Source organism: Xiphophorus couchianus, chromosome 18, assembly GCF_001444195.1.
Source record: "Xiphophorus couchianus chromosome 18, X_couchianus-1.0, whole genome shotgun sequence".
Taxonomy (NCBI): domain Eukaryota; kingdom Metazoa; phylum Chordata; class Actinopteri; order Cyprinodontiformes; family Poeciliidae; genus Xiphophorus; species Xiphophorus couchianus.
In genome coordinates this window covers 97,475-119,469 of record NC_040245.1, presented here as the reverse complement: position 1 = coordinate 119,469, position 21,995 = coordinate 97,475, and the positions used below count along the sequence as shown (strand labels likewise).

The 21,995-nt window shown below is 44.7% G+C and overlaps 1 protein-coding gene and 2 long non-coding RNA genes across 6 annotated transcripts; 1 reads left to right on the top strand and 2 right to left on the bottom strand.

The window, feature by feature from the left end:
* Positions 1–657: 657 nt before the first annotated feature.
* On the bottom strand, positions 658–19,550 carry clip3 (CAP-GLY domain containing linker protein 3). 3 transcript variants are annotated; one of them, XM_028044689.1, is made up of 14 exons: positions 19,414–19,550; positions 7,595–7,954; positions 6,048–6,187; positions 5,289–5,382; positions 4,760–4,921; positions 4,555–4,673; positions 4,228–4,464; positions 3,998–4,133; positions 3,768–3,917; positions 3,563–3,694; positions 3,309–3,432; positions 3,144–3,211; positions 2,987–3,059; positions 658–2,757 (listed from the first exon to the last, which is right to left on the bottom strand). In XM_028044689.1, the coding sequence occupies exons 2-14, from the start codon at positions 7,929–7,931 to the stop codon at positions 2,703–2,705; spliced, it is 1,827 nt and encodes a 608-aa protein (XP_027900490.1). In that variant the 5' UTR covers positions 7,932–7,954; positions 19,414–19,550; the 3' UTR covers positions 658–2,702. The 3 variants fall into 3 exon arrangements, with proteins under 3 accessions (XP_027900490.1, XP_027900488.1, XP_027900489.1); XM_028044687.1 differs by lacking the exon at positions 19,414–19,550 and adding an exon at positions 19,306–19,378; XM_028044688.1 differs by lacking the exon at positions 19,414–19,550 and adding an exon at positions 19,306–19,378 and having other exon boundaries at positions 3,563–3,696; positions 3,776–3,917.
* Positions 11,820–15,367, bottom strand: LOC114161429 (uncharacterized). 2 transcript variants are annotated; one of them, XR_003599021.1, is made up of 3 exons: positions 13,720–15,367; positions 12,939–13,092; positions 11,820–12,860 (listed from the first exon to the last, which is right to left on the bottom strand). It is a non-coding gene; the product is annotated as an uncharacterized LOC114161429 (long non-coding RNA). The 2 variants fall into 2 exon arrangements; XR_003599020.1 differs by lacking the exon at positions 13,720–15,367 and having other exon boundaries at positions 12,939–13,368.
* Positions 19,551–20,144: 594 nt separating the features above from the next.
* On the top strand, positions 20,145–21,723 carry LOC114161430 (uncharacterized). Its single transcript, XR_003599022.1, has 2 exons — positions 20,145–21,432; positions 21,512–21,723. It is a non-coding gene; the product is annotated as an uncharacterized LOC114161430 (long non-coding RNA).
* The last annotated feature ends 272 nt before the right edge of the window (positions 21,724–21,995 follow it).

Below are 21,995 nucleotides of genomic sequence, written 5' to 3'. Positions count from 1 at the left end.
CTCCCATGTTTTATTTTTATCCAATAACTAATAAGAAACATACAGGAGCAAAAAACAAAGATAGCAGAGAACAAGACATAAATACGATATTAAAGGGTGTTATAAAAAAGAAACTTATAATGTCACAATTAAATTGGTGCTTGACGGTTGTAGTCTTTCAAGAGCAAATATTATCCCTTTGGGATTGATAAAGTATAATTGATTGATTAATATAAACTTGTTTTTAATGGCTTTATGTGGAGTCCTATATATAGTTGAAAATTTTAAAAAATCAGAAAATTGGTTTTATGTTGCAGGTTTTTGTATATATTTACTGTAAATTAACACATCTGTAAGTTAACACATCAAAGTTCTGTGTCACTAAAGTCCCATTCTTCTGTTCCATTCATTTAATAATGTAATTTTCAAACATTTTCCATGAAAAAAGTTTGTCATATCTTCCAGAATTATCTTTTATAACACATGGTAGAAGTTAGCACTGTAGCATTAGCTTCCCCTAAATACCGTGTTGGTGAATCGCTGTAGCAGGATTAGTGCTGTAGGGTTAGCATGGCTAATGTTTTAGCTAGCAGGGCCCACCGCTGATAGAAACGATTCGGCCTTTTAATGGTGATTATAGCTGAAACATGGTGGTAAGGACCAGCAGACACAGAAACATTAGAAAAACATCAAATCTTTATTATATTGATAGTTATTAATATTTGAAGCATTTTCATGCTGATGAGAGGAAGATACAGTCTGAAAACGCAACAATCAGAAAATACTGACGGAGGTTACAGACAGAGAGCATGCAGTGAGTTTATCCAACTGGTCCGACCCACTCACACTGGCTGGAACCGAACACACGACCCATAAAATACCCAAACAAAAGGGACACTTAGTGAAGTTATCAAAATATAGGCTATACACTGTAGATCATTAAGAGTCAATGAAACAACCAGAGCTGAGTTAGTTCCTGTAGGGATGACAGAACCAGAACAGAACCAGAGGTTCTGACCGTTCTAGCTTTACTTTCCTGCTGGTTCAGTTTCAATATTTACAGAGATGTTAAAACTGAATCCATCACTGGAAGGTTTTTATAACGTCAGAGACGAATGAACTTGTTGGATGTTAATGAAGCAAATTCTGTTTGAAAATGTTGAAATGAGCATTTTTAAAACCAGACAGCAAAGAAGTGAAGTTAACAGGTGGTAGTTACAGAACCAAACCGGTCAAAACCAGTCTGAACTGGTTGTAAGCTGCAAATAAATAGTTATGCAAAGAATTCAGGCTAAATGGGGATTATAGTGACACCTGGTGGCCAAACCAGGGAAAGTCCACGTTTACAAAATTGACAGTGAAGTGGCTTCACTGCAACACATTGACCGAACTGCACCTCAACATTTACTGTACAAAGACAAACTTCCACCATCACTGTGGCCCACAAACGGCAACGCTTAGCTGAGACGACAGAGTTAGCAGATCCAGAGTCTGTGGAGCGCTAGCTTTTACACCGCTAGCAACATAAGCTGCGCTCTGGAGAAACATCTCATTTGGGTGGAATAGAAACAGGAAAAATCTGCACTGTGTGGATCAACTTCAGGTTGTAAAGGTCTGGTCAGGATCAAAACAAAGAAAAAGCAGTGAGTCGTCTGCATGCGGTGAGATCTGAGGCCAGAGCTTCAGTTATGCAGGAAAGTCTGAGGCCAAATGTTCAAGGAGTTTTGGTGGAATAAAAACTGACAGTTTGTGTGCAGCTGCTCTTTGCATCCATCAACCCAAAGCTGATATTTATCCAGTGGGCACCGTTTCACTGCCCGTTATCTCATTTTGAGTTAAATCCTGCAGTTGATCCAGTTTGAAGGTTCCTGGTGGCAGAAGCCTGATCATTTTCATTTCAGACATGATTTTATAATTAAATTAGCTTCATGAGTCACTAAGGAAATTAAAGGAATGGGGGGATTAGATGGACCAGAACTAAAATGAAGCATTTCATTGAGAACCTTCTGGTATTTACTGAGGCATGACATAAATATCTTATTATAAAGCAGCATAATTTAAATTTTGCCAAACATTCTGAAATATAAAAGCAAGTATAAATAAAAGGTTTATGTTGCAGATGGATCAAACTGCATTTTGTGTTTTATTCTGATCGTCTTTAAGATTCTAAAATATTTTTGATTATGAAATGATTTTTACTGTTCAGCTGCTGTGTGTGAAACTTGTTGGTTTGTTGGGGATTTAGCTGAATTTATCTGTAAAATCTAAACGCTGAGGTAAAAACGGAGCAGTGCAGATGACCAACCCTGTTTCCTGTTTAAACATGGAGGACATTAGAGGAACACATGGTGGGTAAACAAAGTTCTGGATCTCACCCAATCAGCAGGCGGCTGGGTCTGACATCATCACCGCACAACAGAAACCCGTCCAGAGCCAGGCTCTGGTTCTGAACTGTTGGGTCAAAGCGATCCTCCCAGCTGATTGCAGCGAAACAGAACCATGAGGCGGAAACAGACGCGCTGACCGTTCCGGACACTAGGTGGCGCCAGAGAGGCAGGGCAGATTTCAGAGCGTTAGCTTGGACTCGGTTAATCAGATACAAGGCACTATAGATTTTGCTATAGAACGGCTAAACCAGGAGAAGAAGAAGACAGCGGGCGGGGCTTCACCATCAGGCGTTCAGGGATGGAACGATGGAGAGAACGTAGAGATCGGAGCGATGGTTAGGACTGCATCTCAGCACGGAGCATCCACGGAAACCAGCAGCAGAACAGCAGCCTGCAGCGGCGAGAGGAGAGGTTCTAGTGCATCCATCCAGGTTCTGCGGTTCCGACAGAACCCGGTTCCATAAACACATAACTTCCAAACCACTTCCATCTCAAATCAAAGCTGTCAGGAGTCCGTCCGCACCAAACAGCTGGATCTGACCAAACCGTAACGGTTCTGAGACGATAAGGTGCTGACCCAGAGATGACCTTTGACCCATGCTGGTCAAACTATTTCTCACCTGGATATGGAGCTCTCGGAGGTCAGATCTTTAGGAGATCGCATGGTGTGGAAGTTCCTTTTTGGCTGTGACACTGCAGGGAAACAAACGGGTCAAGTTCTGTTCGCCCGAGTCGGACCAGAACTTTTCTGTTTCTAGCGATCTGAGCAGAACTTACTGGAGACTTGATGAACCTTCTTCACCATGGAGCCGTCGTTCTGGGAGCCTTCTTTAAGTCCTCCGATCCTGAGCAACCAACAACGACCCAAACCATCACTCTCACTCCAGAACCAGGCCTGCCTTATTACAACGAGCAACACTGGGTTCTGTCAGACAGTCCTACCTCTGGACCCGGGAGGGCGGAGCAAACACTCCATATTTGGGCAGGCAGCTGAAGTATCGGACCCCGAACACCGAGCCGTCGTGTTTCCCAGTGGGCTGGTCCAACTCTACACCAAACCAGAACCCTGAGGGACGCCAGAGAGATCGGGTCAGACCAGAACATCACCTCCTCTTCACTTCATCTGGACCTCTGTTTCAATGTACTGGTTGGTCCAGACTACAGAACTGACTGGAGCTTCCAGAACCAGAACTGACCTGGAGCAAAGTCCGTCTTCCCGTAGAAGCGAACGATGCCGAGTTTCTGACCCGCCACCAGAACCTGGTCCCCCACCTCCACGTTTGTCCCCTCCGGGTCCAGACTAGCCACGGATGTCTTCTTCTTTTGGGCTGAGAACAAACCAACCAGCTCAGTCAGCTCTCCACCAGAACCAGAACCCAGTCAGACCTGCTGGTCCCTCACCTTTCTCCTTCTCCTTCTCCTTCTTCTCCTTCTTGGTCCTCCCAGCCAGGCGGGAAGCCAGGTCCATGCGGGGGGTTCTGGGGGTGGAAGTGACCGAGGACGGAGTCGGATCCACAGCTTTGGAAATCTTTGAAACTGGAGCAAAAATACCTGCAGGTCCAAACAGAAGAAAACATGAAGAGTTCTGGTCCATTAGAACCAGAACCGGGTCCAGGAAGCTCGCTGCTTACCAAGCTTCGGAGGACAGATGAAATAGCGGACTCCGCCCACGCTGCCGTCGTTCTTCCCCTCTGGCTCGTCCAGCTCCACCCCGACCCACTGACCGCTGGCGAACTCCGTGGTTCCACAGAACCGCAGGGTTCCGGTCTGAGGTGGAGACAAAAGGGTTCTGGAATGAATGAACCTCAAAGTGGCTGATGGAGGAGGAAATAAGGAACCAGAGGAACCAGTGTGGGACTACCTTCAGGTCGTCCAGAACCACACGGTCACCCAGCTTCAGCCCCAGTGCTGCCAGCATCAGGTTTCCGGGAATGTTGTCATAGTTGGGCAGCGTGGCCTTGGGGAGGTTACAGCTGAGCGGCACGGCGTCCAGCAGCAGCTGCTTCATGTCTTTGGCCACCATGGCCGCCTCAGCTTTGTCCAGGCTCATGTCCATCGGGTCCGGAACCACCTCAGCTGGAACCTGGCCCTTATCATTCTGCAGAAACAATGAGACCGGACCGGTCTGAGCTGCAGCTCCGCAGGAAGACGCTGGTCATCAAGCACGGGAAGGTGAGGCAAAGTTTACCCTGACGGTGGGGTTGGCTCCGTGCTCCAGCAGACATTTCACTGCACTCAGGCAGAGGTTGGAGGCAGCGATATGGAGAGCCGTGCCGTAGTGGAAGTCACTGCATGTGGAGTTCAGCACTGAAGAGAGAAGAAGAAGAAGCAGCTGACGTCATCTCCCAGACTCTGTGGGTGAGTAATAATCTCGTGGGACGACTCACACTCACCTCTGGGTCTGGCGGCTTTGAGCAGGACTCGGATTAGCTCTGGGACGTCAAAGTAGGCAGCGTAGTGCAGCGCGTTCATGTTGGTCCACCGGCTCCGCAGACTGACATCGGCGCCCAAAGACATCAGCTGACTGGTGAGCCGCAGCGCTGCCGCCGGGTCGCCTGGACACAGGGAGGTCCAAACTGAAAGCTGCTCTGGTGGAGGACCACCACCACCTGGGGGAAGCTTTTACTCACATTACTGCACAAACATGGTCCTAACATCGGATTGGAAATTCAATCATGCAAGAAAAACCTAGCACATGTGTCTGGTTTGCTTCACGATCATGTTATCTACTCTGAGGACGTAGATCTGTTTCTGATCTTCTGTGACTGGAGGTGAGGATCAGACCTGAAACACCTGATTCTCCTGAAACTCTTAACGCCTCTCCTCTGGCCTCCAGGAACCAGTGGCGATCATTCTGGGTCTCTACCAGCAGTCCTTTCATGACCACAGAAGAAGAACGATGAAGGTTGAAGAATCACTCACCAACTCCATGAGCTCCAGCCTTACAGCTGTAGTGAAGCAGCGTCATGTCAGTCAAACCGTCTCGGTCGTTCACATGGCAACCGCGCTTCAGGATCTGGGAGACACAAACACTGAGTTAGTCGCGTCCTGCTGACTGGGAGGACACCTGAAGACACCTGACATTCACAACAACTGAAACAAGGAAAGGTCAGTCGTCCGTCCGTATTCCAAGGCGTTCCCAGATCAGATGAGAACCACAGCCCCTCCAGGAAGGTCGTGCCAATGTCCATCCTGACCCTAACTGACTCCCATCGAAGTGGAGAAGCAGCAGATCCCTGAGCTCCTTCCCGTCTCTGAAGGGCCGACACCCAGGGAGCAACAGGTGAACTTCATTTGCTTGGTTGTTAAATTTGCAGGAATTTTGACATTTTCAAAGCAGATGGATGAGGCACGAAGGATGAAGAGTCGGGAGATTTTTATGGAATTAACTGAAATCTTGCTATCAACTCAAATCTACAAAAGACTGTCAAAGACTACAAAAGTCATGCTAAGTCATGTTTTGTCCTGCTGAGTCATGGTTGGGTCTGGTGAGGCCCAGCTGCTCTGCAGTTCCCTCAAAACTTGGCCTGCCTGCAGCCATTTTGTCTGGCTGCTCTCTGGGCCTCATCAGCAGAACCTCGGTTCTATTCCAGAGCCAGCTGGTGTTTCAGTGTTATACCTGCCATGCTAAACTGATCTGGCCACAGCTTAACTCCTGCGGTTCTGACCGTTTGTCCTCACCTCGTTTCCGATGACGTCAATCTTGTGCTGCACCTGCGGGACCCACTGGCGGACGATGGCGAAAAGCTCGGGGATGGAGGTCCGCGGGTCAGCCAGGATCTCCTGACACGCCGGGTCGTTTGGGTCAAAGAAGGTGAAGGCTGCAGAGTTAACAGAGGGAGGAGACAGAATCAGAACCGGGAGACCGGATCAGAACCGCTAAAGCCTCTGAAAGAGTCGGTATCATTGAGCCTAAGGAGGTCTGCTCCGGTTGGATCATGATGGTGTGGTTCAGTTGGACTGAAGCTGCCGCTCTTCCTGCTTCACACTAAAGACCAGAGGAGCAACTGGAACATAAAGCACCGACATATCCCTCGTTCAGGTAACTGCTGTCTCGCTAGCTGCTAGCCTGTTGCTAACAGAAGCAGCTCCAGCTCCTCTTCTGTCTTTTGTTTGGAACAATATTGGTTTTCCTGAAGGAACGTTAAAGCCGATCTAGTGACGGACAATACATAAGAACTTCAGAAAGAATCGTTAAAATGGCTGATGGCGGGAAGTGTATTTGCACATTGGGCTACTTCACCATCATGGCGTACGCTATCAATATTACCTGGGAAACGGGGAAGCCTGGTTTATAGTTCACGCATTAATTTCACAATAACGGAAGCATGGCAGTCACACCGTCTGCGTCTTGCTAATTGGCCTTCCTGGTAATCAGAATCTGAAGCTCTGTAACTCGTCACCTTCCAGTCCAGTTGGACGTTTTGTTAGGGGCTCTGGCAGAGCAGGTTCATCTGTACCAGTATTTACCCAATCACTCTCATTTTCAGACAATACTGCGTCAACATCAACTATGAAAGCTCAATACAAATGTTCAAAAGCTTTGAATGTTTCCCTGCCAACCAGGCAGTCCTGAGGCCTGGACAGATTCAAGAAATCAGGAAAAGAAAGCCCAGTTGTGGCAAAATCAGTAAAAATGCAGGAAATTTGCAGCATAAATTCTATTTTTGTAGTAATTTGAAAATCTCGTCTGGTGAGTTTGAGTCACCGCTGCACCAACAAATGATGACAGTGCTAATGATGGCAGCACGCCGATTGATGATATCACCTCCTCCTGGAGTCTAGGACGAAGGATAGGCAGCTCGCCACACCATCGGATCATCAGCCAATCATAACTGATAACATCTGATGGAAATACGCCAAACATTAATCAACATTATGATGTGTAGCGATTTTGTACTTGACAGTTATTGACTGTGTTTCTATGACTTTGTTGCTGAAATGTGCCATACAAATAAACTTGATTGGTTTATTGACTGATAGCTGCAGTACCCTGCAGGAAGGTGTGGGGGCAGTAGTGATGAGTTTTTTACAGAACCGGGATTCCTTTGGTTGGTTCTGGTTCAGACTCGGAACCAACCAGGTTCGTGATTGGTTCATATTTTGACTCTGTGCCATCTACCGGGTCGGCCCGATCAATTAATCAGAGTCAGAACCGTCAGTTGATCAGAACCAGTCACCTTCCCGACCTCCAGTACTGTGCGCTGGTTTAAAGAGGTCCAACGTACCGTAGTCTTTGGGCAGCGGTGCCTGGGCCGACGGGTGGACCATGGCCCGGCGGGCCGGCTCCTGAACCGGACTCTGGTTCTCAGGAACCGGCTCAGCCGCTGGTTCAGCTGGAGGAGCCTCTTCTTCCTCCTGCTCCTCCTGCTCTTCTCGCTCCTCCTGCTCCTCCTCGTTCTCCACCTCTGTCCTCTCCTCCTCTAGCTCATATTCCTCCTCTTCCTCGTCCTCCTCTTCCTCGGTCAGCTCCTCGTCCTCCTCCCTCTGAACCCGGGCCTCCTCCTGCTCCTCGTGGTCCTGTCTCTCCTTCTCCTGCTCCTGCATGTTTTCCTCTTTAGTCATGATGAAGGGCGCTGCAGCCGGGCCTGGCAAAGACACAGAGCATGCACAGCATTCAACCCTTTACTCTGACACCCCAAATGAAACCGCTGTGTCTGATTTCTGGTTCTGGTCCCAGAGATTTTTCAGAGAACAACCAGCATCATGCAGATGCTAGCAGTGGAGCTAACTTTTAACTTATTTTATTTCACCTTTATCTGTGCAGGTGGATTCACTGACATCCAAGATCAACAAAAACACATGCACTTTGAACGGCCATGTTGCTCAAAATGTGTTTTATAAATAAAGTTACCTTACAAGTAATGAAGAACTTCATCGCTTTAGCTTCTTTGTTAACTTTAGCGCACTTAGCTTCCTCCAAATTTTTTTCTGGTAATTTCTAAAGTGCTAATATATTTGTTTTCTAAACTGTCAGTTGAGTAAAGCTCAACATCTGTGTTGAAGTTTTCCAGTAGTTAGACGTTTAGATGCTCTTATTTTGAAATGACTGTTTACAGACTGTTTCCTCACGTTCTACAGCAGTGAAGCAAATGACATTTATTCTTTACCCAGAATGCATTGCTGCAGCACAGTAAACAGTTTAACGTCTCCTGATGTCCTAACCAAAGCCACTTTGTTCCAAAGAATCACTTCCTGAAGCACAAAGTGTACAGGAAGGGTCAAAGGTCATCTCCAAACAGCTGCCAATCTTCCCAGGAGCGGATGTCCCAGCAGAGGTCAGAACAGGAAGCTCAGAGAAATGACCTCCATCTCTGTGTCTACAGGCTTCCACCAGCAGGTCAAAGGTTAAAGGTCATGTTTGGAAGAACCTGAACAAATCAGAACAAACTCATAGTACACAAACTCACGGTGGAGTAATGATAGTTTGTCTCATCAAAACCAGGTCACAGAACCAGGCTGGTTCTGGTTCTGACCCAACAGAACCGTCTTTAACAGGCCCTTTTCTAGTTCTGGTTCTGACCCAGATCAGGGCTGAAATCCAGTTTGTATTTGCAGAGACAGAAGAAGCAGTTGGCGCCGTCCATCATTATGTGCTGACGGACCGGACCGGAAAAAGTCTATAATTGCCCCCCGCCCCCAAAGAAATCATGAAGGAAGCCCTTGTATTTAAACAATATCAATATAAAAAGACAAAAGAAACAAAACACAAAATAAATTCACCTTTCGTCTAAGAAAAGAACAAGAATACATTTTTAGATCCCCCCATTGTTAGAACAATGGTTCAGTCCAAAGTGTAGGAGGAGCAACAGCAGCTGAACAATACCGGCTCCGTTAGAACTGCTGAAGAGAGGAGCTAACAGCTAGCTAACTGTTAGCTGTGGCTCTGCAGCACAAACATAAACCCTCCAGTCACTAGCGGAACAAGTCAGCGTTGGGCCGGGCTAATGACCGGCCCTTTATACCCAAATCATAAAGCTCATAATAATTTAACTTTACAACATAGACATGCCCGCAACAGTGGATCTTACAAGTCTCACCACCACAGAGAGCGACTATGTCATGGACCTTACCAGAGGGGCCGCGTTTCATTGGCTGATGCCCATTCTACGTGGCCGTCTCACAAACACCCTTAGCTTCCCGTTAGCTAAGTACAGCATAATGGCAGAACTGATCCAACTTGTACACCTTGTAGCCTGTCTGCTACACAGTCTGACGTTAGCTAAACAGATCAATATGCAATGTGTCTGTATCTGACATTCACTAAAGATTTTATTTTAGCAGAAAAGGCTTTGGACTAAACGGTTACTCGTGTTAGCCACGTTAGCACCAAGTACAGCTAGTCAGTCAACCATCGCTGTGTTCAGGGAAGCGCTGATTAATAATCGATAAATAAATATCAAGCCTGGAAACTTGATATCGTAACGGACTGAATGTTATGTTTTTAACGTAATCTTTGCTCGTCTTGCGGGGAGCAGGCGGTTGCCACGGTAACAGGTGTGCTTAAACTACAGAGAGAGAGAGAGTAAAAAGGTAGGAGTGGTTTTGAGTTGATCACCTGTTCAGGTTATTTTACCTTTGTTTCCCTTTGCTGTGGCTCATTACAGCAGCTGTAGTTTCTAACCGTTGGACTAATTACCTCGTTCGTTTGTGAGTTTACGTCATTCACAACAAACATCAAATATATTTCATAAAGTTTTAACAAACAAATGGCTTCTACCGCGGTAATTATGTGAAATTAAATGAATTATATCCCAACTTCAGAAGATTTGCCTTTACCTTTACAGAGCTCTTTGGTTCCTCCTGTCAGACTGTAGCTTCTCATATTGAGGTCAAAGTTCAGATCTACCATAACTGACTGACACCTGCTGGCCTCAGGTTTGCAACCAGCTTGTGACTGAGAAACCAGTAACCTCCTCCCAGTTGATGACATGAACTTGTTAGTTCCTCTGTCCATTTAGCAGCTGATTTATTGTGAAAATCCGGTAGAAACGATTCACTAATCAGTCATGTTACCTAGAAACAACCAGGCTTTGTTTGTGAGACTTGCGGTCATGTGGGTCGGTTGTGGGCGGAGCTTGGTAAGGTCCATTCTGAAATCCATCTGACATGAAGTTCAACAAACCAAGAGAACAACAGAAACATCAGGCTGCTGGTCACTAATGATGAAACAACACAAATTCAAATCAGTTCAGAACCGCGGATGGGTTCGGATCATTTTAACACTTTATCAATTTCTACTCAGAGCCTGGAGCAGCTAGCAACTGCTGAAGCTAAAAGCTAGGTTTACTGTTGACTGTTTAACAGCGCCAAGTCCACCTCGCTGCAGCAAACAGAAAGGGGCGGGGACGGACCGCTGTCAGTCTCATACCTTATATGGAAATGGGACTATTTCATTCCGGAAATGAAGGGGGCGCTAGTGACACTATGTCCTGTACCGACCGTGTTATAATAATTATACTAATAATCACGTATTTTATTTGACAACGCCTTTTAAAACACCCAAGAACACTTCCAACATTAAAAATACAAATTAAAGAGTAAAGAAATGGCTACAAAACGTGATATGTCACGTGGTATGTCTGTCACGTGGTAAGTCACTTTTTTATTTTTAAATCTTTATTAAATCTTTATTTAAAATTATATTAGTAAGAAACAATCTAGAATAAGCAACAATTAGGAAACATTATGGAGATGTATTTATCTATCCTTACACCCAATCTATCTCAAACAAAAGTAATAAAACATGAATCAAATCAATATTTTGGAGACAAATGTACATTAAGAGCACATTTATCCATCCATTAATTATCATGATTGATCCCTATAGTGGGGTCATGAGGGCTGCTGACCCTGGACAGATCGCCTGTCCGTCGCAGATTAAGAAAACAGATATAAACAAATGAAGTTCAAATAATATATTTTGATGTTGTGAATGGTACTCTTAAAATAAATAAGTTAAAATCTAAAATATAATAGCCTCTGGCTTATTAAATAAGAACTAGATGGAAAAGAGGTATGGTCTGTAAAACATTTAGTCAACAATTTTGGCCAACTTAGTACGTCCATTCACAGAGCACTTTTGTTGTTTATTTGCCAAATATTTTTATTATTATTCACACTGTGAATATAATTTACAAACAAACCAAAGGACATCTGAACTTCTAACAAGTGCCATTCTGAAAACTATAATATTTTTGGTTGCAGGTGACCTGGCTCAGCTATTATCATTGTTTACCATAATGTCTCATTGGAAACTTTTGCTATAAGGACTCCAGTTCAACCAGTAAACTGATCGGTGTCCCACTATTCCATTTAGAAATTCCATATCAATTCTACCAATTGCAATCGATTCATAAAATAAAGACCTTAAATATCCAATTGTTGCAAAACCCAAAGAGATTAATTAAAACTTTAAATGTAGCTTCATCCTGGAAAGACTCACACAGAGAGAAAGTTTTAGAAAGTTTATTTGACAAGAAATAATCTTTGGGGCTCGGACCCCGGCAGTAGACACTGCGCTGGTAACTGCCAGAGAGAATGATCTTTTTTCTATATGAAAACCTTTTTGAATAAAGTCACTGGTTACATAAATTAAACCAGTGTGTAAATTCTAACTATAACTGTCTTGATCTCACCTGCTCAGCCAATCACCTGATCAGGTGTCTCCATCCCAGCCTAACGGCGCCGGGCTCATCTCTCTTCATAAAGTCAGGATACCTTTAATCTTATGTTTGTATTATGACTTTGTATCTGAACAATATGTTTCTGTATGTGCTACTTTATTACAAAAAACCCAACAGTTGATTCTGTTAAAACATAAACTTAGCTGTATGTCAGGTTTGTAAAGAAACTTTGATTCCAGTCATTGTTCAAAAAGTATCGGAAACATTGTATTTACACATATAAAATATTGCAAGTTATTAGCTTTGCTTGCATTTAACCTTTTTAAAACAAGGTTATCCTATTGTTAAACAATACTGTTACAATATATTTACAACTACATTATTGGTTCTACTCTCTCCAACAAATTACAGCCACAATGTAACTTTGTGTGGAAACGGCACCATTTCTATGAAAACTAAATAATGTAAATCAACTGAGCTACAACAAAAGGAACATTCAAAAATGTAAATAATATTGAACGAACACATTATTAAAAAGGATGACTGCACAAGTCAAAAGGCAAATATTCTTTAGCAGAAATGATTTAAAATGGCATGTCACAAAAATAAACTAACAATGTGTGTTAACTGAAATGTGTGAAAGACTGAGGAAAGCAACTAATATTCTCCTTGCATTCAGTATTGACAGCCAGTGCAGTGTCCAGGTCGGCCATCACAGTAGTTACCAGGGTACTCTCCTCGTCTTCCATTGCCGGTGAAGCCCACAGTCTTTATATCACCGGTTGCAGGAAAAACACGTTACAACCGCAAAAGGAATCCGGTTTTCTGCCTTGAATGTTTTTTGAAAATTTGCCCCAGTTGATCTCACCTGTTAATGAAAAATCGATTTCATGTAGTTGAAATCTAATTTCACATGTTTTAGGTGAAAAAAGTCAAAGGTCCTTACCATCCAGCCAAGCAAAGTGAGTCTTCTTCCTGAAAACTGGGTCAGACTCAACGGCTTCAAAGCACTTGCAGGTCAATGCCAAGGTGAGGTAAGCTGAGTCTCCCTGTGCTAGCGCCACCTCCTGGAGAACAGCTTCAAGAACATTCAGAGGCATCTGAAAATAGCAAAAAACCAAACAAAATAAAAAATCACATTGCACATTATGATCAGTAAAACAGTACTTAATATTAGCCATTTCACCAAATACTTTGTTACTCTTACTTGTGTAGTTTATTGCAGTTACTTACTAAAACTATATTGAAGTTGTGCTACTCGTCATTAGAGTATCACATCTGGGTACTACACCCAAATATAATGGCTGCTGTTAGTTTATAAAATATATTAGACTTTCCAGAAATTTAACATTGGTGTACAAAACATATTTGTTTTGGCTACAGAACCATATAGCAGTTTGTGGTATGTGGTTCTGTAGCTTGTATTAGCAAAGGGACCAGCAATATTTATGTTCATGTTGCAAATAGATACGTGGGTCTGTATAATGAAAATAAAAAACAAAGTTTGAGCATAAAATACATTTCTCAATTATACATCTTATCTACTTTTCTATTTTTATCTAATGGTGCCCAGCGGGATAATAATTAGCTATGCTACATGCTAAAACTAGCCTTCCCCTGTATGAATTACGAATTTCTCTAGTTTACAGCTGTTAATTGTATTTTCAACCTAATCTAGAAAAGCGTATTGATTTACTATGTGAAAAAATGTAAGAAGGTAAAAATACCTTTTGTTGACTTTGTGAGTTTTGCATTGTTGATCGTGTGCCGAACACCAGTGGAAGAACCTCAAACTTCTTTCTTTCTTCTTCCGTTCCTCTTAACTCCGCGTCTTAAGGTATTTATACTAGTGATTATGAAAATAGCGCCCCCTTCATTTCCGGAATGCAATAGTCCCATTTCCAAATAAGGTATGGGACTGACGGAAAGGTCCGTCCCCGCCCCTTTCTGTTTGCTGCAGCGAGGTCCTTCTCAACAGAGCACGCAGCAGCGCGTTGAAGCGGGAACGCAGCGGCAAGCGACAGGCTGCGCATGCGCAGCGTGTCGCAGCAGCTCGCGCTCCTCTGGATGTTTGTAACTCGGCGCGCATCGCGCGCGCGCCGCCGTTCACACAAACTGGACGAGCTGGAAGATTCTCCAATGGAAACCTGAACTATAGACGCCATGCTGCCGTCTTGGCTCAAAACCGCTCAACCCGACCAGAACTCAGCCTTCAGTCCCTGACGTCACTGCTGGACCACCGACAGAGAGAAAAGGGGATGTAAACTAGGCGGCTGGGCTGATCCAGTTTACAGTCAGTCTACAGTTAACTCACTCTGTGAATAATGTCAGAGCTGCTACCTGTAACCAGTCCGGCTCCTTCGCTGGGCTGCCAGTTTTGGCGGGTCTGAATCGCTGCCAACAAAAAACTCCGGTTCATCTCCAAGACCAGGAACAAAATATGCGTCCAGTTTTTGGCTTTTCCTTGTTCTCTGTTTTCATCCTTTTCACTTTGCCGCTCCATGAGCTCCACTCATGTTAACTTGGTCTGTAGAAATGCTCTAGCTAGTTTGCCATCTGTTGCCAAGTGACTGATGATGACGGAGGGCTGGTGACAAGCTTTACCCAGAATACACTTGGAGACAATATGGATTATCCACTTGTAATTTTGTGTGTCATAAAGTTAAATGTAAATAAAGCCAGTCATGTAGCCCAACATTTTATTCAATATTTTACACAATGTCACTAAAATCAGTCGGTCTGGTAAAGTTTTTAGCAGCCATGAGTCAATAATGACTGGGGCAGCCTGCTATATAATCTACTATATAATCTACTGGGGCTCCATGTTTTATAATCCTACATACATCAAAGCTTGGATCCCTGAAGTCATATGGACCTTACCAAGCTCCGCCCACAACCGACCTAGAAAATCCCACGTGGCCTCAAGTCTCCCAAACTAAGCCTGGCGGCGCGTTGTTTCTATGTAAACATGGCGTCTTCCACTCGGACTGATTCTCTCCAGTGTATTTCTGACTCCATTAGTGCATCATTTCTACAGGATCTTCACAATATATCAGCTGCTACAATACAGATGAACTAACAAGTTCATGTCATCCTTGTTGGATGAGATCAAGGTGTTTGAGCCTCGCGACGCCTCCAACATTGAGAGTCACAGCAAAATGCTTTTGCTCCATGAGGAAAACGGCAGATCCACACACCCTCTACATCAATATAGCTGTGGACAAGATCACTGATGCCTGTTGTTCTTGCCAGGCTGGGTAAGTTGGGCATTCATCGTTTTGTAGGTTACTTTTGAAACCAGTGGGTGATTCCTGTGGTTTGTTGAAATGTTTGAGTGTGCCTAGACCTGATACACTGTACTTGGTGCTAACGTGGCTAACATGAGCAACAGTTGAGTCCAAAGCCTTTTCTGCTCAAATAAAATCTTTAGTGAATGTCAGATACAGACACATTGCATATTGATCTGTTTAGCTAACGCAGTGTTTCTCAATTCCGGTCCTCAGGCCCTCCTGCCCTGCATGTTTTAGGTGTTTCCCTTCTGCCACACACCTGGATCGAATCTTTGGGTGATTAACAGGCTTCTGCTGTACTTGGTGGCTGCAAAAGACGTCATGCAATCATTTGAATCAGCTGTTCTGGTATAGAGGCACATCTAAAACATGCAGAGCAGGGGGGCCTGAGGACTGGACTTGAGAAGCACTGAGCTAACGTCAGACTGTGTAGCAGACAGGCTTCAAGGTGTACAAGTTGTATCAGTTCTGCCATTATGCTGTACTTAGCTAACAGGAAGCTAAGTGTGTTTGTGAGACAGCCACGTAGAATGGGCATCAGCCAATGAAAAGCGGCCCCTGTCATAAGGTCCATTCTGTCTCCCATCCGGGCCCCCTCTAGGCCCGGTCCGGGGGCCCGCTGCTCCCAGCTCCCCCCGAAGCTCCACCCCTGCCTCCAGCAAGTAAATACTTAAAGCAAAAGACATGAAACACATTTTATTTCCTTTCACTGCTCAATAGGAAGAAACACGTTAACAAAAAATCAGACCAGTTTGTTATTTCATTAATTTGACTGAATCTTGATAAACTGCCTCGTTATGTCTGAAATCAAAACTAGCTAAACTGCTACGTTGTTTGATAGACTTAGCTTTTTTGTTAAAGGCAGCAAATACCTAATTACCTTTAGCTCTTTAACTCTTACATTAAGAAGAAGAGATTGAAACGGGAGCTGCTGAGCGTTAGCGCTAGCCCACAGCGGAGAGGCTACTGCAGAGCAGCTGGCAGTAAAAAAAGAAACTATGCCTTTATTTCTTACTATCTTCAACATAGAGCCTTTAAAACCACTAAACCAATAAAATCTGAATATGTTTCCATAAAGTTCCTGGTGCTCTGAACGTTGAGCTGAAGTTATGATTCTCCCAGATATTCACCTTCCAGGTTCTCAGCCACCAGGATGGGAAAACCAGAACAGGTTTAAAATCAAGCAACTTACCAAGTTATAACTTAAATAACACATAACTTGTATTGAGAGCCACTGCAATAAATCAATGTGTTTATGAGGAATTTTATTAAGTGGAGTCACTCAATAAAACTTGTTTTTATTTAGAATCTTAATTTTTGTGAAGGTGTAGCAGAGATTAAATCAGTGACTCTGAACCGAATCAGATCTAAACATTTAGATCTTAGTTAGTTTGACTTCTCAGTTTGTTTGCTGACAAAAACACACATTTGTTGTACATTTTTGGTCCTGCAGCTTGAACACAATAAGAACTTTTTAAACCACGTTACATTTCACTGTAACTTTTCTGACCCCCCAAATTACACTCAAGAAATGTCCTTGTTAGAATAGAATAGAATAGAATTACTTTATTCATCCCAGCAGGGAAATTACTTCGCAGTTACAGCAGCATAGAGACAAGACACAATAACAACTACCACTGGGTAGTAGTTGTAGATAAAATAATGTTCATTGTTTCCCCCCAATAATGAGATGGGATTTAGTCCCTGCAGGTGGCGCTCACTCTGAGCTTCAGCTCCTCCCTGAAAACAGGAAGTGATGCAGTCACTGCACAAGGTTCTGGACCAGCCAGTAAAATCCTGGGAGGTTCTGGTGAGACCAGCAGTGAACCAGCAGCAGCTGGAGAAAAACATCCAGATGAACTTTGACCTGCAGTCTTCTTCTGTGGTTTTATATCTGTTTGTTTTAACCCAGACAGCCAGCATTCCCTTCAGTTTGACCCTAAACTCAGGCAACGCCTCGTTACCATGGAGACGCACCTGGAAGAGGAACCGCATCCTGCCTGCGGCCCGCCTGGCTGGGGCGGTTCTGATCCAAACCAGCGCCTGAAGAACCTCACAGAACCAGGACTCCGCTGAGGTCGAGCCAGAGAGGATGCAGGTTTCCGTGGCAACCTGACATCAGATCCTCACCTGGTTCTGGGTTCCTCAGACCCGGTTCTGATGGAGTCAAATCGGACTTCTCTCAACCTAAAGGGTGTCATTATGTAAAATAATGGTTTTAACTTCATATGGTGTCATATTGCTGTTGCCTCATCAAAATGTTCATCTGCAGAGTCCAGGAGGGAAAATGGCTCCCAGCTGAAGACATGACAGGAAGTGATGCGCTGTCTGCTGCCGTCATCAGAGAAACATTATGAGACGCTACCAGTGTGATTCAAATGGGCAACTTGAATTTACGACCATTAATTTAATAAATATAAGGTTGCAATAATTCTACTTAAAAAGTTACCCATAAGGCACACAGGCCCACTACAGACGAGGCTTGAAACAATCTCACCCAATTCAATAATTTTATTTATTACACAATTGTTCAATCAGAAATATACTAATTTAAAACCAGTCACACATTAAAATAACAGTTATGGCTCAACTTGAAGATGGCAGTGCAAATCAGGGAGGTGACCTAGAAAAGAAACAGCAAAAACAAACAAAAAGAACAAAAGAAAATCGTGCACCAAACCAGAAAGAGTAGCACCACCCGGAAACTCCACCACCAACACCACCACCCGGAAACTCCACCACGGTTCCGCCACAAGAAGGCTCGATCAGCGATTAAAGTGTCGTTAAGCGCATCGTTCAAGCGCGCATTAAAACAGCGAGGTCTGAACCGGAAGGAAAACATGATGTCTACCAGGTGAGGGGGGGCCCTGACAGCGCCACAACCAATTAAATTCAGGCACTTGTGTGGTGCGTTCAGAGCCCACAGGACATACTGCCACAATTACAAGCATCTTCTGGGTCCAACAGGGAGGAAAGGTTCTGCTGAATCAGCTCCTCCATGTTTCTGCTGTTAAAGTTCAAAATGTTCAGTTTGAAAAAACCCATTTAGATCCAAATGCTAAAATGTTAGCTAAAGCTAAAGCTAAGATGCTACAACAACACAGTATTTAATTGAATTTATTATAACTGCCGTTGAAAGACTAAACCTTTGAGAACCAATGAATATTTTCATGTCTCGTGTTCTTTGATGTTCTTCCATGTTGTGTTTCTTTATGTTTAGCAGACAGCAGCCACCACTAGGGGGCGCTCTCCCCCCCATTGGCTGCATGTTCTTGGCCCTGCCAACACCTGGAAAGTTTTTGTTCTCACCAGAACCTTTCCTGGGTTTTGAATGGGACAGGTTTGTCACAGTCTGGAAAGGTCCAGTTCTGTGCTTGGTACCAGTTTGGTACAGGGTCGAAGGTCAAAGGCCCATAATCAGCTGAACACATTTCACCCGCACCTTCATGTTGTCACAGACTGATTCTACTGGGTTTCACTCCGTCCGAACCGGTTCGCTGACCTTGGCCTGAACCGGAACCGAACAGAACCTGGTCGGGTTCGGAACCAGCAGCGGAGTGAAACATGTCAGGGTTGGTTCTGGTCATAACAGGGTCATTCTATCTGCGACCGAGCTGAGGCGGCCATGGCATCTTCCTCCTCCTCCTCCTCCTCCAGCCTCCATTTTACATCCAACCCAAACAGCGCACAAACAGCGCAGACTGAGGCAGAAAGAGCGCCAAACCGCTCCATCTCCCGCCCGAACGCCGCTCTAACGAGCCCGAACCGCAACAACAGCAGACCGGACCCGCAGGAGCCTCGGTTTGCGGGTTTTGCATCAACGTGCGCAGTAAAGAGAGAAACGCCCCGCAGCGGAACTAAACATGCGCACATTGCGCAGCCGCTTGAAAAGCCCGCAGAGCCCGAAGCGGAGGCAGGATGTTCGGTTCGGACGGAGATTCTGTCCAAACTGCTGCTGTAGATGCTGCAGCGGAACAACAGGGCGACTCTGCCTTCATCCTCCTTCCTCCTCCTCCTCATCACCTTCATCCTCACGGACCAGCACGAACCGTCCAGTACCGAGCGGTACCGGTCCAGTCATGGACCGAACCGAACTGTGAGCGCCCAGAACCGCGCAGGTCGGAGTCTCACCTGGAAACAAGCCGCTGGATGAAGCTGAAGATGCTGCTGATGATGATGAAGATCCGCTCCGCTGCTGATGCGCCACAAACAACCGTGACGCTCCGCTGCTGCGCGCGCAGCCTCACCCCCCACCCCTCCCCCCGTCTCTCTCTCTCTCTCACATGACATGGATGCAGAAACTTTCATCTCTACTTTATTTCATTTTATTTAATTCACTCAATAATAAACCTGAATCTGATGCAACAAATAAAATAAATTATGAATGAAAAGGAGCAGAAGGAATTCTGGGATTCCTGGGCTGCATTCAAGTCTGAAAGCGACGCACCAAGATTCTTGTCCAGGTTGAACGAAGGGTGAGCTTTCCGAATTATTTTGATTAAGGTGAAGAAAATTCTGCAAGTTTTTAATTTATATCTTGTTCAGTTGGACACACACACATGCACATGACTCACCTTCACATCCTATCATTTGCAATAACCAGCCAGTTTGATGCTGTATTAAAGGGACGTTCAGTCATATTTGTATTTGTATTGATGGGTTAGGGTTAGTGTTAAAAACACCCTCTAGGCAGGCCCCATCCGAGACAGAATGGACCTTATGACAGGGGCCGCTTTTCATTGGCTGATGCCCATTCTACGTGGCTGTCTCACAAACACACTTAGCTTCCTGTTAGCTAAGTACAGCATAATGGCAGAACTGATCCAACTTGTACACCTTGAAGCCTGTCTGCTACACAGTCTGACGTTAGCTCAGTGCTTCTCAAGTCCAGTCCTCAGGCCCCCCTGCTCTGCATGTTTTAGATGTGCCTCTATACCAGAACAGCTGATTCAAAGGATTGCATGACGTCTTCTGAAATACTGTATTATACTGTATATCCAGGAATCATTTAAATAAACTGAGACTCTGAGTTTTTACTCTAAAGGTTTACAGATCAGATTCCTGTCATTTCCTGTCAGTGGTGGCAGTATGATGATGTGGGGCTGCTAGTCCAACTTACATGAACAGTACAGTTTACTTAGCAGAATCTAGGAATCTGGTTGCCTTAAATAAATTAAGTAATCACAAAAAAGAGTTTAAGTTCACAAGATTCAACATTTTATTTTAACAAAATGATATACTGTACATTTTACCGTTCGCAGTTTTTGTACTTTAACTTGCTGTTTACAATTTATTGTCACCTTCCTTTGATGTGTGTGCGTGGAAATCCGAGTAAGTCATGTTGGAAGTCAATGACACTGTTTATTCAGCAGAGTATTTCAGTTTTGCCCTTAATTGCTAGCATGCTTTGTACACGTGTGCACTTAAAAGCGACACAACGTGGGTTTTTTGTGTCGTGTATCTGTTTAGAAACGGGATGTTTGTGACTATTAATATTGCAGTTATTTAGTATGTGTGATGTTATTTCAGTCATTTGTTTGGGGATTATTCGGACACTGACGTTATATTGTGTTGGATTCCGGGATTTTTGGGGGGGTTCGTGTCTGGGTCCTTTTTCGGCTAGTCACTAGCCTTCCACCAGATGGCGCCTCAGACTGCTTTTCCTGGCGGGGCGGGGGAACAGGTGTGTTCTGTTCGGCATCTCCTCATCATCTCTGGAGCTCAAGAGGAGCTGACTGCCGGTTCTTCGATGCCTGAGTGTTTGCCAGCAATGGTAGTCAGAGCCCTCCAGCGAAAGCTCTTTGTTCACTTGAGTAACTTCCCGAGTAATTCCTCTCGTTGTTCGAGACGCCGAGTTCCTTTGTTAAGGGAATTTTTCCCCCTGGTTTTCTGGAACCCATTCCCTCGTGACGCCGTGGAGATTACCCACTGGTTGCCCGAGTCCCCGCACCTTCCCTTGGAAACGCCGTTCGTCAGTCGGAACACGCCTCTGTCTCCAGCCCGCCAGAGCCTGCCTGTCCGCCTTCCACCGCCAGCTCCTGGACCCAGCTGGTTCTCAGACAAGCCCGGACTCATTGAGAAAACCCTTTGGACTAAACGACCTCGATCCAACAGTTAAACCCTCCCGGACTTTCACCATCTACTCTGCAAGTAAGATCAGTCCGTTTCTCATTCCCTCACTCCCTTTTCCGACGCCCTCGAACTCACCTTCTCTCTGTTGCCTCCATAGTGTGCCGCATTTCCCGAGAGCCGTATTTCCTGGACCAGACGCACCTCTGCTGATTTTCTGATTATTCAATAAACCATTTTTACTGATTATCTGTTTCCCTGTGGTGTTCTGCATGTGGGCAACAAAAGTAAACCCCAACATGACATATTGTTTATCTTTTCTAGAGCCACACCGTTACGTCAAGTTGGGGAATAAACCGCAAGTTAAACCCACTGGAGTGCGACTCTGTTTTCTTTGGAGTTCTAACCGGACTCACCACAGTGACCTAAACTTTTCCACCAGCAATTATAATCCCTATTCTTTACTGACAGCCGTTACCCAGAATGTGTAGAGGGAAGAAAGTAATTTATTACCTTTCCAAAACCAAAAAGGAGTCTGGAATAACTCAATCATGGATCAGCTGAGAGAAACTGATGGACGGGAACTACCTCGTTATTCAGGTAGCAAACATCCCGTTTTTTATCCAGACCACACTGATGGTCAA

Bases quoted from the DNA above. Each gene is read 5' to 3' on its own strand.
- clip3 (XM_028044687.1), bottom strand. From the start codon at position 19,363: ATGACTGGACCGGTACCGCTCGGTACTGGACGGTTCGTGCTGGTCCGT. The intron at 5,383-6,047 runs GTGAGGACAAAC...TGTGTCTCCCAG, and splicing joins TTGACGTCATCGGAAACGAG to ATCCTGAAGCGCGGTTGCCA. The intron at 4,674-4,759 runs GTGAGTGTGAGT...TTCTCTCTTCAG, and splicing joins CAAAGCCGCCAGACCCAGAG to TGCTGAACTCCACATGCAGT.